Here is a 14,337-nt window from a genome sequence, read left to right as displayed (position 1 = left end):
TGTGGTTCCATGGTCTGATACACTGTTAAGTTGTAGCCACATTAGAGAGTAGAAGGAAAATGTCACCATCAAGTTATTCCAATAAAAGTTGTTTTTTGCAGCGCAGAGTCGTTCTTTTGAGTGATAAAAGTGCCGCGAGTTACGCGCTAATTAGCATTAGCGAGTCAGACTGGAGTAGATCATTACGATTCCTTGAACATCTATAAATTGAAGCAAAAAAATCATTGTCAAATCAAATCATTTTGAATCAAAAATTGTTCTTAATCCAAAATCGATTCTGAATTGAATCGCACACCCAAAAATCGGAATCGAATCGAATCATTCAAAGATTGCCACCCCTAGTCTCTATAGGGTGTACTCAGTATTCTGTGCTTCACAAGTACCGATAATCTGGCTAAATTTGAACATTTCTGCACCTTCCATTCAAAGGTGGCGTCCTGTTGAGAGTATGTGTCTCCCAAGTCGTTCACAACAATAGAAATCACAAGGAGAAGAGTGTACAACCACAATCTAGTTACCAAAAGCGCTAACAGTTAGCCTAGCTTCTTCTATTTCATCTTTTTTGGATTTGGCAGCAGTATGGATGCTCCATGCTGCCTCTCACAGGTCAGTCTTGGTACTACAATAGACAAGGTTGCAGTATGTGGCTCTGTACTATAAGAGCAGTAAGAACATGTGTGGCAATTTTTTCCATCATTTTTGGAATTTCACATTAAAAAAAATGGTAAAAAAATTGGTTCAGAAGGTAAAAAATCCATGTATGTGCTACACCACATAAGGTTTTCTAAGCCTTGGTGGAGGTCTGCTGGCCCTCTTGATAGTAGTAATTATTTGTGGAATCTGGTGAGCAGCAGGATATATTTAGTAATGCAAAAACAATTTATGTGTCAGAGAAAATACCATGAAATTGTGAGATGAAATAGGGAGAAATGTCACATGACAGAACTCTTGGCATTCTAGTAAAAAAAAAAAAAAGGATTTCTCAGTGAATGATGCATTAAATAAATAATGATGCATTCAATATTGATGAAATTCCGACATTTGTAGCAAAGAAATAGTTATGAAAAGGATGATCCAAATTGAGGTTTTCAGCCAGGACGAAAGTCTGCTCACTAATAATAAGTACCACTCAAAAAATAAAACAATTTTCAAATATAAGCATTAAAGCAGAGACATTCAATTCAATTATTAATTTTAATAGAATAGAATTGAAAATGATATATAATACTTATATTTGGCATTCAATTGTTTTAATTAATTTTATTAATTGCATTAGAAAAAAAAGACCACTGATTGGATGTACTGTGATTAAAAGAACTGATCTGATCTGATCTGAAATGTTTCATAATTTCACAGTGAAAGTACATTAACTCATTCACTGCCATTGACGGCTATGGACGTCAAAAATTCATTTGAACTATTTTTATTAGATTAACACTTTTGTTAACAAGAGTATGAAAACCTATAATTTTTTTATTGTACATTTAGAACATATACAATTTAGGATTAATCATGAGTTAACTATTGAAGTCATGCGATTAATTACAATTTAAAAATGTAATCGCCTGAGGCGATTTAAAAAAAAAGAAAATATTTTAAATTAGGAGCGGCAGGTGATAATTTTTTTAAATTGAAATTAATTGCATGCCTTCATGAGTTAACTCACAATTAATCAAAATGTTTATATCTGTTCTAAATGTAAAAAAAAAATCTACGTTTTCATACTCTTGTTAACAAAAGTGGAAAAAAAATGTTAAACTAATAAAAATTGTTCAAATAAATTTTTGACGTCTACAACCGTTAATGGCAGTGAATGAGTTAATCTTTTTTACCCCCCCCCAAAAAAGAACAGATATTTTCATTTCTCAGAGAAAAAATAAAGACAAAATCTGTCCAAAAATTGCAATTTCTTGTTTGCCATATATGTATAAACAAGCAAAAAGAACAGAAAACCTGTCAATTTAAACTCTAAAAGCCTCCTTAGAAAAACCGTCACTGAAATGAAAATGATTTTAAAAAAAATTGGGGGGGGGGGGGGTCAGGGAGTCTAATGTGCGCCATTAGTAAATCAGACAGGAGTAATTACGAGGAGCGAGAAGCTTGAGCCATAAAAGGAGGATGTCGACTTGCAGTGTGTAACCTTGGCTCACTTCCTGTTTTTGTCAGCACGTTTACAAAAGGACTCTTTCATGATGTTCACAATGAAAGAAAAAAAAAAAGCAGAAGAAAAGAAAAATGCTGACGTATGATGCATTGCTTTTTTTTTTTGCGTCATCTTTTTTTTAATGTGTGGCAAACCCTTCTGAAGAAAGCAAGTCGAGCACAATGGTCGCTAGTTTACGAGTGTCGGTCAAGCAAGGAAAAGTAAGCGCCTACATGAAGCAAACAATAAAATAAGGAACAAAAGAGGACAAAACAAACAAACAGACGACACAACAAATAAAAACGTGTTGTTACAAAACACATCACCCGACATAATGTCCCTTCTTTAAAGCTGGATGGTTAACATTTACAAAGTCCTTGCATGAAGAAATGATAGATGCAATTTTTAAAAACTATTTTCTGAAGCGAAAAATTCATTATTATTTCTATTATATCTAACTAATATCTTTCTATTAGTTAAATTTTTTCCCTTCACTTTTGTTAACAAGAGTATGAAAACCTAGAATTGTTTTTATTGTACATTTAGAACAGATATAAAATGTGTGATTAATTGTGAGTTAACTCGTGAAGTCATGCAATTAATTACGATTAAAAAATGTAATCCTAATTTTTAATCTTTTTTTTTGTTTTTATCGCGTCAGGCGATTATTATTTTTTACATTTTAATTAATCGCATGACTTCAATTGTTTTATCCATTTCTAAAAAAAAATTCTAGGTTTTCATACTCTTGTTAACAAAAAGGGAAAAATGTTAAACTAATAGAAATAGTTAAAATGAATTTTTGACGTTAATAGCCGTCATTGGCAGTGAATGAGTTAAGAAACAACCAGAAAAAGACAAGAAAACCCGATAGCATTGAATATGGTATATGATTATTTTATTTTTTGACACTAAGTGTCCTCAGCGAGTTGACCCTTTCACGGTGAGCATCTGTGGATGGAGTGCACGTGTACAACGCCATTAACATAATGACTTCCCCGTTTAAATAGATTAAATAACGGCCCATGTCGGTAAACGCAAACTCGGTTACAGATGTCCTTGACGAACTTTCCACATTTTCTGTCATTTTTTTGGGGCCTGGTACGCCTCATGTAAGAAAAGTCCAAATTAGTCGTATACACAAGAGGAGGGTCAAATACATTAAACAAGCGCATCTTGAAATGGCCACTTTTGGTAGCGTAAAGATTTACGATACATGTGAAATTTTCTGCAACAATACAGTTATTTTATTTTCCTATTTTTTTCTCCCATTTTTTTTTTTTACAGCAAAAATGTAGTAATTATTTTTGAGAATAAGGTCATACTTAATACACTGTTAAATTGTAGCCACATTAGAGAGTAGAAGGAAAAAGTCCCGATCACGTTATTCCAATAAAAGTTTGTTTGTTTTCAGCGTGGAGCCGTTCTTTTGAGTGATAAAACTGCCGCGAGTAGCGCGCTAATTAGCATTAGCGAGTCAGACTGGAGTAGATCATTACGATTCCTTGAACATCTATAGATTGAAGCAAAAATCATTGTCAATCAAATCATTTTGAATAAAAAAAAATCGTCCTTAAATCGAAAATTTATTCTGAATCGAATCGCAGGCCTAAAAATCGGAATCGAATCGTGAGACATTCAAAGATTCCCACCCCTAGTATATATAGTGTACAGTATGTGTATGTTAGAGCTCGGACCTGCACCCAAAATCTTCATTCAGCATTTGTGTTAATGACGTCATCATCCAACAAATGAAAAATCCAATTTGATCAAAATGCTAAAAAGTAAATTGAGTGCACTTACCTTCATCATTTGATTTACAAAGCAATATTCACTTATTTCAAACGTAATGGAATGCAGGCTACGCTGGCGCGTTGACGCAGCGTATCAACCCATGGAAAGGTTTTACTTTTTAGTTTAAACTGACTTTAACTTCAAGGCCATTGGCCAATGGTAGAACCCAGGATGCTTTTTCTTGTCTTTAGTCCCATTTGAAATCCATCTATGTGGCTACTAGCCTCATCCTAGCTAGCGCTAAGCTAGCTTGTCCCTCTGGTCTGGCATCCAACTTTGCAAACTCTCATTTGTTGCCTGACTGAGTTGCAGCGTGACGGCAATATGACCCGCTCGGACTTAAATCCGTAAATTCTTATTTAGCGTTGGTTTTCAGCCGTCAAGTTAAGCCACCACCGATTCGTGCACAACCCTACAATAGACGATTATGACTTTCCGACTGCGCTAGCTTAGGTTAGCGATAGACTACGGCGCGTTCGGACTTTCATATAAAGTCATACATTCGTAACCCGAGGACCACTTGTAATCATGACAAAGAAACACATTCACTTTTGAAAGACATACATTTTTCTGTTTATTTTACGTAGCCACGGTAAGTTTCCAACGTAGCGCCGAAGCCGATCGAATGCTCCAAGTCGGACTTGAGGACGTCCTCCACCGAAATCAATGACGTCAAGCGCGTCGGGCGTGATGACAAGTATTTCTTTATTGTTTTACAGATAACATACTTCACAGGGTTACCTTAGAGGTGGACATGTCCCGACACAAACTGGGTTCAAAGACGCCGGAGACTCAGGCGGCGGGGGGGGGATGGGGGGATGGACATACTTGGATCAAGCACACATTGTAAACAACTGAGCAATATTAGTCTAAAATGGCGTACCATAGAATAGAATAGGTGAGAGACAACAAAATGTAGAATAAGTAAGAAGATGTGCCTCTTGCTCGCAAAGACAACTTTTTACAAAACAAATCCCGGTCACGGACGTTTTTCGACTTTCTTCTCGGAGTGGCTGAGAGGTAGAACGACGACTAAAAGCGACCAACGCTCGGGTTGATTTACTCTAGCGTCGGCTGCACTGGAAGTGGAAACGGTTGAAATATAAGTCAGCCCAGCCCTCGGAATAGAATAGAAGAGAACGTGTGTGAACGCTGTACAAAGCTCTCCGCTGATTTCTTTCGAATTTCAATGTTTGTATCCCAAATGTCCAAGGTTACAAGCAGAGGAAATACTGTTGGTTTTTTTTCTCGTTTCGGCTTTTTCCACGGCGGCATCGTGAAGAACTCCTTTTGCTTTTAATACTGTGAAGGTCAGTTCTGCTTTTTATACAGGTGACGGCGGCCGGGCGGACGGATTCAGTTGGAGGTGTCCGAATGAACGCTTCCGGGTCCTTCCGTGGGTGATGTCACTGATGAGGGGGTCGGAGCGTCTTGCCAGCCGCCGTTCGTCTGCAAACAAAACGCAGGAGAGCTTTTAAAAGGACCTGCGGGGGGGATCATGCTTGTTACTGCGTATCATTGCGATCACCAGACACCGGCAAAAATATTGAACGCTAGTGACTGCGAGCAGCATATTGACGACGTACAGCAATCGGATCTGTCATTTTTAAACAAACAAAATCCTCGTGTTGCTATTAAGCCAGACTTAAAAGTAACACAATATCAAATAAAAAATAAATACTCATTACATAAACCTGAGAAATAGGAATAGACCGATGATCGGCGCCGATATTCAGCATTGTGACCAATATCGGCATCAGCCTTTCTGAATTATTAAAACATTTCGGCTAACTTTATAAGCGATGCTGCTGATCCTGGGAACTCTCCGTACCTTCTGTTTTTGGTTAAAAATTAAAAATATAATAACGTAAGATAAAATACACACAAATGTAACATTTCAGATTTTGTTGTAGAAAACAATAGAGAGCTATTTTCATGTTGAAGTTTTTTTGTTTTGTTTTTTTTTTACTTTTGAAGACATGCTAATGACAATGGGAGGTCACTGAAAATTTTGTTAGAAATTTAAAACAAATATGTATTTTTACTAAGATTAAAAATAAAAACTCCAATATTTTGCAAATCTTTTTTTTTCAATAAACATATGCTTAAAAAATTTCAACAAAAATTTATATTGGCTCCAAATATCAGTTATCGGCCTCCTTGACTACTGTAATCGTATCGGCAATGAAAAAAACACATCGGTCTATCGCTAATTAGAAATTAGAAGAATAAAAACTGCTATTAATTTCACATAATTTCAACGAAAAATACTATTTATAGGTCTTTCTTTAAAATTATCTACTAACTATTGTTATTTTGGGAAATTTTATGTAGCTACAGCACTAGTGGTATCGACACTTGGTATTGGTATTGGTGACTACTCAAGAGTTGTACTACAAGTGCAGGTGTCAGTCTGAAAAAAATTGGTATTGAACATCAAATAAATCTATATTAAAAACCTAACGCATCTAAAATATAAAATCAAGATATAACATGCATTAAAATAATACATATATGTCAAATGAATTACACAATAAATCTAACAAAAATACATGCTAAATAAAACATTATTAACTCATTCACTGCCATTGACGGCTATAGACGTCAAACATTTCTATTAGTTTAAATTTTTTTCCCACTTTTGCTAACAATAGTATGAAAACCTAGGATTTTTTGTTTTGTACATTTAGAACAGATATAAAATTTGTGATTAATCGTTAGTTAACTAGTGAAGTCATGTGATAATTACAATTTTAAAAATGTAATCGCCTGACGGGCCTAATTAAAAAAATAAAAAATAAGGGGCATTTAATCGTTATTAATCGCATGATAATTTTATATCTGTTATAAATGTACAATAAAAAAATCTAGGTTTTCATAAAAAAATTAAATTAAATGAAAAAAATGTTAAACTAATAGAAATAGTTCACATGAATTTTTGACGTCTATGGTCGTCAATGGCAGTGAATGAGTTAAAATATATTCAAAATGAATCATGCAAATTTAGCAAGCATCTTGAATTAAAATCAATATATAAAATATCTATGAAATAAGCAATACAAATCAACCCAAAATCAATAAACATAATACATTAATAATAAAATGTAACATCTCAAATATAACATACATGCATACACAGATAAATAGCATCTATGTAGAAATAGAAATTAAACTTGAACATGACAATACATATTATGCATACGGTATAAAATATAATAAATAAAAACAATGAAAAAATACAAATGATATGCATAAAAAATACATATATAGCCTATGTATCATTTAAAATGATATGCAACATCATTAGTGTTAGTCACGATAGAATTTCTTGCTTAGTAGCTACAGTGAAAAAACGGATACATTCATAAAATACATCAAATAAAGCATTGCAAGAGAAAATAGCATCAAAAGACAAATAACAACAAGCTCAGTTTTTAACCCCCCCCCCTCTTATAACAGATTGTTATTAAAAATAGCACAATGCCAATTTTCCATGCACATCATTTGAGAATAAATGTTGGGCCTAAACCAGAAGATACACACACAGATTCATAAATGTCAGAATGAAAGAATCACAATAACAATAAAAAAAAAAATCTCTCTTTCAAAGTCATCTTAAAGGTTGACCAAGAACCATTAGTGACATCAATTGCAATTTCGACTATTGAGTGAAAATGGGAACATGCTTTTCAGCCACCGCTTATTTCCCAAAGCCTGTTATTTAGCGTAAAGGCTGTCTGTCATGTCTTTCAAAAGCGAGCGGGAGAGAAAAAAAGGAAAAAATGGAAAAAAAGAAAGAAAGCGGGAGGGACAAAACATTTCTTGGCTTTCTGGGAGAGGCGACGACGCCCACCAGCAATTTGCGGGGGAACAATTGTTGTTCAAAGATGGAGGAGGAGAAGGTGAGGCGGCCAGGAGGAAAAATACGAGCGAGCGAGCGAGCGAACGAGCGAGCGTCCTCGTTCACTGAAAACACGAGAAATATCTACATGGACATTCATCTTTACTGTACACTACAATTTTTGGGTCTTTAAAAAAAAAGAAAAGATTGGCACATAAATGTTTCATTCTTAATTTCTAAGTGAAGCATGCATAAATATTTGTGTTTGTTTGTTAACAAATGTATATTTGGGATATTGGGTATGCTTTTTAAATAATGGCAAAAGAATATTTGAAGAAAATAAAATCTGATATTTGGGTAATGCTCCAGATAGTCAGAAATAGTTCATTTAAATCAATCAATTCATAAAAAAAAAGAAAACGTTTTTGTCTGTTTGTTTTTATTTGGGTGACATTTACCATCTGTCTCGGGACTGCAGATGAGAAATAGCCTTTTGGCTAAATTTGGCATATTTACAGAAATGTTTATTAATATGTGTTGTCCCTGATACAGATAAATCCATTAGTAATTAAATCATGCTAAAAAAATATATATTATAAAAAAAACATTTTGTTTGATTCAAGTTAAGTGAGTATCATTATTCCTTAATTGGAACATAGGATGGCATAAAATAGTTTGCATGCATTACACAGAAAAACAAAAAATACTCATGAATGTGGAGTGTTCGGTTATTTAATTTTACGCGTTGCTATTATTTGATCTGGACTTGTGTTCAAACAAATAAAATAGGGCGGCTGCCTGTTTAGTTTTGGCTCACGTCAGCTAACATGAAACGAGCAAGGACATGATATGTCATCTCCAACTAACATCCTTGTTTAGATTTTAAAAAGTACCTTCAGGCGCTTTCACAAAAAAAAAAAAAAAAAAAAAGAAGCTTGCATATGTATCCTCTATGTATATTCAGGCCAAATGACAAGCTTTGTTCTGTGACACTATAAAACATCAACCGTATGGCTTTTGATCCATATTTCAATACATTTTTCTTCGTCCAACCCAGCTCGTAAGCTTCAGTTTAGCATATTTCCAAAGCAAGATGTCGGCTTTTATTGCTATGATTGGTCAATAATTACAGCGGTGGGGGGTTAGCGAGACTCGTTGTGGGATGCCGCGTGTTGAGCCTGTTGCACGTAGCAGTGATCTCCATGCGTGCATGTTCTTATTATAGCGCGCGCGAGGGCTGTTGCAGCCTTGTCAGTGCGGCTGTTTGTGTAGATGAATGATCGGGCCAATGTGCTTGGACTGTTAGCCCAAAGCCCCGCTCGCTCTGTCCCCGCGACTGTCGTATTGATTCTGTTCAGCGCCGCGCCGCCTGTCGCTGCGGATATACATGTTAACACGCCGCCTCCAGTGCCGCCGCCATGCCCGGCCATGCCCGGCCCGGCCCGCCCCGGCTCGGAGAGCCACAAAAGCTTATTGTGCTCAGATACTGTAAGGCCAAGAAAAGTCAAAGGGCTATTTGTTAAAGGGGATATATGGAAAAATTCACTTTGTAATGGTCTGCGTACAAATAGTAGGTCTCTGGAGTGCCTGGTGAAAAAAGTGAAATTAACTCATTCACTGCCATTGACGGCTATAGACGTCAAAAATTAATTTGAACTATTTTTATTAGTAAAACATTTTTCCTACTTTTGTTAACAAGAGTTTGAAAACCTATATACTTTTTACTGTATTAGAACAGAAATAATAAATAAATAAATAAATAATCTTTTCTTTAAAAAAAAAGATTGTTCATTTTTTTTTCATAAATTAGGGGCATCAGGCGATTAAAATTTGTAATCGTAATTAATCGCATGACTTCACTAGTTAACTCACGATTAATCACAAATTTCACATCTGTTCTAAATGTACAAAAAATATTTTTTTCTAGGTTTTCATACTCTTGTTAGCTATATAGCCGTCATTGAGTTAAACAGCAAGCTAATAAATATTTTGTTATTGTTTGTTTCGTTTCAGTAAATGTGCTGAAAATCTAAGTTCATAACACTGAGTAGACATGCCCTAGCAGTCGTCATGACAACAGCCTGCCAGCCACAAAACGGACTGAGTCCAAATTAGAGTGTGACAAAGGGATGTTAAGAGTGCTGTAATTCTTCATCGTTTGTCTCTTTTGACTGTGGAATGTCACGGACCTTTTATGAAGACACTTGGGAATTATATATTTTTTTATTTCACAATATGTCCTCCTTAAGAACTAGAATAGCAAAAAAATAATAATCCAAATTTGGGTCAGCAAATGTTTATACATGTTCACAGATATGTTTGAATTTTTTCATCAATAGATTTATATTTGTTTATTTATACATTGGCAGTTGGGAGAGGGCTTCTATTTGTACTAACACACTTTCGAATAATATTAACTCATTCACTGACACTATAGACGTCCAAAATTCATTTGAACTATTTCTATTAGTTTAACATTTTTTTCCACTTTTGTTAACAAGAGCATGGAAACCTAGATTTTTTTTACTGTACATTTAGAACAGATATCAAATTTGTGATTAATAGTGAGTTAACTAGTGAAGTCATGCAATTAATTACGATTAAAATTTTTGATGGTAATTAACTGCATGACTTCAACTCACGATAATTCAAAAATTTTACATGTGGTAAAAATTTTTTAATAGGTTTTCATACTTTTAACATAAAATGTTAAACTAATAGAAATAGTTCAAATGAATTGTTGACGTCTATAGCCGTCAACAGCAGTGAATGAGTTAAACTAGTGAAAGTGCCATTTAATACAAACCATATGTATGCATAGAGGAACAGAGGCAGACTGGCCAGCTCTAATTCATTGAGTTTGCTCCAAACATAAATGGATGCAAACATTTTAAAATGAGCTATGCTATGTGAAGTGATTACACTTGTCCTGAAGTGATTACACTTCACATAGCATAAAATCCTCTTTTAATACAGCAGCGGGAACTCATTTGCAACATGCATCTTCAAAACTCCACACTTAAATTATTCTGCAAGCTGGTTTAGGTGCTTTGCTGCTCCTGTTTTGGTTAGCAACAGAGTTCAAATTGTGTCTGCCTGTTGTGATGGGGAAATAATCCACCAGCACCTTCAGGTCACCCTATTGATTACACTGGGGAATAACTATACAAAAAATAATAATCTGTTGAGTTAGATTTGGATAGTACTCTTAACCTCCAGATAATTAAAATTCCACTAATGAGCTGTAGAAAGACTGTAGTAAGAAGAGCTGATTACAGTTGGACTCATCAACCGCTTAATGGCAAACGATTTGTACAGTCCCAATTGAGACAATACGGTGCGAGGCGTGCAGCTTCCATTAGGTCAGTACTATCAATATGTGTAAACAGAAAGCTAGCATGCTAGCAATTAATTCATTCACTGCCATTGAAGAGCTATAGACGTCAAAAATTCATTTGAACTATTTCTATTAGTTTAACGTTTTTCCCACTTTTGTCAACAAAAGTATGAAAACGTAGAATTGTTTTTGTATTAGAACAAATATAACATTTGTGATTAATCGTGCGTTAACTAGTGAAGTCATGCGATTAATTACGTTTAAAATTTGTAAATTTTAATAATCTTTTCTTTAAAAAAAACATTATTAAAAATGAAAAAATAAATATATATATTTTTTTTAATAAAGAAAAGTTTATTAAAAATTAGGGGCATCAGGCGATTAAAATTTGTAATCGTAATTAATCGCATGACTTCACTAGTTAACTCACGATTAATCACAAATTTTATATCTGTTCTAAATGTACAAAAAATCTTTATTCAAAAAATTCTAGGTTACTCTTGTTAACAAAAATGGAAAAAAAATGTTAAACTCATAAAAATTGTTCAAATTAATTTTCTATAGCTGTCTGTGGCAGTGAATGAGATAAGAGGATTAGCGCTGGCTTTTCTCTTAACCTTGTAACCATGGACATACTATTGCTCTATTTTGTTGTATGCTTTTTGTTTTCGTTTTCAAAGCTTGTAACTATTCTATCTTCGTGTTTTATTTACATACATACTTATTTCATATATTTTTCAAGAAAACGAGGATCCGATGATAGAGGGAAACTGAGATCTGTTTTGGATTCTGCGCCTAAAAATGAGTTAAAACCAACTGTCCGCCCTAACTCAACAAAAATTGTGATCCCCGGTGTTATTTTTGGGCTCTGACTGGGCTATTCTGCTAACCAACCCATTGTTTGTCCTCATTAGGGTTGTGGTTAAACTGGAGCCTTCATTGCTAGCCGAACAAAATGATGTTTAATGACTTCAAAAATATTCTCGGGTCATCTCCGTAGCAACTACACATTTTTGTGGAAATCGCACAGTAGTAATTCATTCTCATCAACAAACAGAAAACCTTGGTGCAGAAGCTAATAAGCAACCGTAACGCCTTTCGAATTGAAGCGTGAAAGAAGGTGTGCGGGTTCAACTACGGTTCACAAGGTAGAAGAGCATTGTTGTGCTCGGATGACACCTGTGTCCTTGTTCCCGTCCACTGCAGGTGCCGCGCTAACGCTAATGTCCCCCGACAGACTCGGAGCGTGTCCAGCGAATTCAGGCCGCTAGCTGCCTCATTGCCTGCCACCCAGGGCACGGCCGGAGCGAAAGAGGGAGGAGAGGGGGAGGGGCTCCACCGGCTGGACAACAGCCCGACTCAGACAAACCGCACGCGGACGCCATCTTTCCGTGCGGGCGTACTTACGTTGATGCCCTGTGGACTGTACATCTGGCTGGCGGCGAGGCTGTCACTGTATCCGCCGGTCTGGCTGATAACATGGCGAAGGGTATCCACCTGGAACAATGGAAGGGGGGGACAGAATAAAAGCCCAGGTCAGACAAAAGGTGCGGCTAACAAAGAGTGCCATGCAGCAGGAAAGGTCGGCGCGATAGTGGAAGACGAACGTAAACAGGACACAATCGGCGCATGTGATGCTTGTACAAGCGTGATAACAAGCAGAAGGACAAGATACGGTGACGGGGAGACAAATTAGGAAAGCAATATTTGCGCTTTTGGGTGACTGCGATGTCGACATCCACACAGGAATTTAAATCTTCAGAATTTCGGCCTCTCAACAATAAATATTCTCCGATTTCTGTCGTCCTCCATGGAGGCATTATGATTATCTTTTGTGTTGAATCCAAATTAGACATCACATTGTAACATATGCTTTTACTTTGGAATACAATGATCAACATTTTTTGCAGATTTTCTGACATATTTACGCAGTACAAACAAAGAACTGAATCATAATTATTTTGTTTGTGCATTTTACGCACTGTCGATTCAAAAAAAAGTCCTGTTTTGAAGTAAGGGGATGAAAAGTAAAACTATAGTTTTTTAATACCAATTAATTATCGTAGCCGTTTTTCACAGGGTTAAAAAATCATTGAACGCTTTGTTATTGTTATTGTTGAACCCATCTTTCTTTCACAGAAACTTGAGGCAACACTTATCCAATATTTATACAAACTAAAAACTTTAAAATTCAATGAATTGATGACATTTAACCGCCTTAAATTCATGTATAAATCCCATCATGAAATGTTCCCAAAAAATATGCAAATCAAATGTTTATTTTTTTTTAAGGAACGGGAGTACAAATTAAGAGGAACAGATATTTTTTCCCCAAACCTAAATACAGAACAAAAGAAAAAGAATGTGGTTTCCTCCAAATGATATGCACGTAACTGTATTTGTCTCGTGAAAGGATTATCGATTGAGTTAATTCTTGATGAACTCTTACATGACAGCGTGTTTGGCTGCAACCGCTGTGATGAATACGGCGCACTCTACATTATTTAGTTGTCAAATGTTTTTTTCTGGAAAACTGCCATTTTTCCGTGTTCACCGGGAGCTACTTTGCAGCTCTTGGCAGCGCAGTCAGCCAGGTTATGCTTGAAAAAAAAAGCACACCTGCCATTTGGGTTCCACTACAAATGACTCTACTCAAGGCTCGATTAGTCAAACTTTTTTTTTCCCCCTTCCTCTAACGGAATTGCACGGAGCAGTCCTGACGCAGTCGTAAAAGTAATCCATTAGGAGGAACGTGAGGTTGGACGGTGAGGGGCCAACCCCGAAGACCACTTTACCCTCTTTAAGAGTTGTCACATTTGAATATTCAGGGACAACCGCGGGTGTTTCTAGAGCTGATCTGAATAGAAAACGGTGCGTAGGGGGTGTTGGACGAGTGGAGGAATGCTGCCAAGTGCGCGGAAACCAAACGAGAGAATCACCACGGGTGGTGTTTCCTCACTTCCCGGCGAAGACTTGTAACACTCCAGACCGCGGCGCCGGACATCTGCGTCCACTGGGGCAAGGTCGCAGAGGCATGCGACACCGGTGGCTATGCTGCGGCCACGCCGCGCGACGCGCGGCAGGGGTGCTGATGAGTGTTGCGCCACTTCCAGAACTGTCCACCGTCGTCTACTCAACCACGCCTTGACAATGGCCGGCGCGTTAACCGAGTGCTGCAGGCAAAGCGCGACCTCCGTGTCTTGGTGGAGGTCGAGCTATTGT

The 14,337-nt window shown here is 36.4% G+C and overlaps 1 protein-coding gene across 4 annotated transcripts in view; it reads right to left on the bottom strand.

Moving 5' to 3' along the window:
- Positions 1–4,621: 4,621 nt before the first annotated feature.
- The window catches only part of LOC147181147 (pre-B-cell leukemia transcription factor 1), a 145,760-nt gene continuing 136,044 nt past the window's right edge, over positions 4,622–14,337 (bottom strand). For all 4 annotated transcript variants that reach the window (XM_086079823.1, XM_086079816.1, XM_086079843.1 and 1 more), the window contains 2 exons: positions 12,523–12,612; positions 4,622–5,386 (listed from right to left, as the gene is read on the bottom strand). In XM_086079823.1, coding sequence (XP_085935949.1) covers positions 5,294–5,386; positions 12,523–12,612 — 183 coding nt within the window. In that variant the 3' untranslated portion in view covers positions 4,622–5,293. The remainder of the gene's footprint in view (positions 5,387–12,522; positions 12,613–14,337) is intronic.

Source organism: Leptonotus elevatus, chromosome 1, assembly GCF_054856555.1.
Source record: "Leptonotus elevatus isolate MCC_2025b chromosome 1, RoL_Lele_1.0, whole genome shotgun sequence".
Taxonomy (NCBI): domain Eukaryota; kingdom Metazoa; phylum Chordata; class Actinopteri; order Syngnathiformes; family Syngnathidae; genus Leptonotus; species Leptonotus elevatus.
This window is presented reverse-complemented; position numbering and strand designations above follow the sequence as displayed.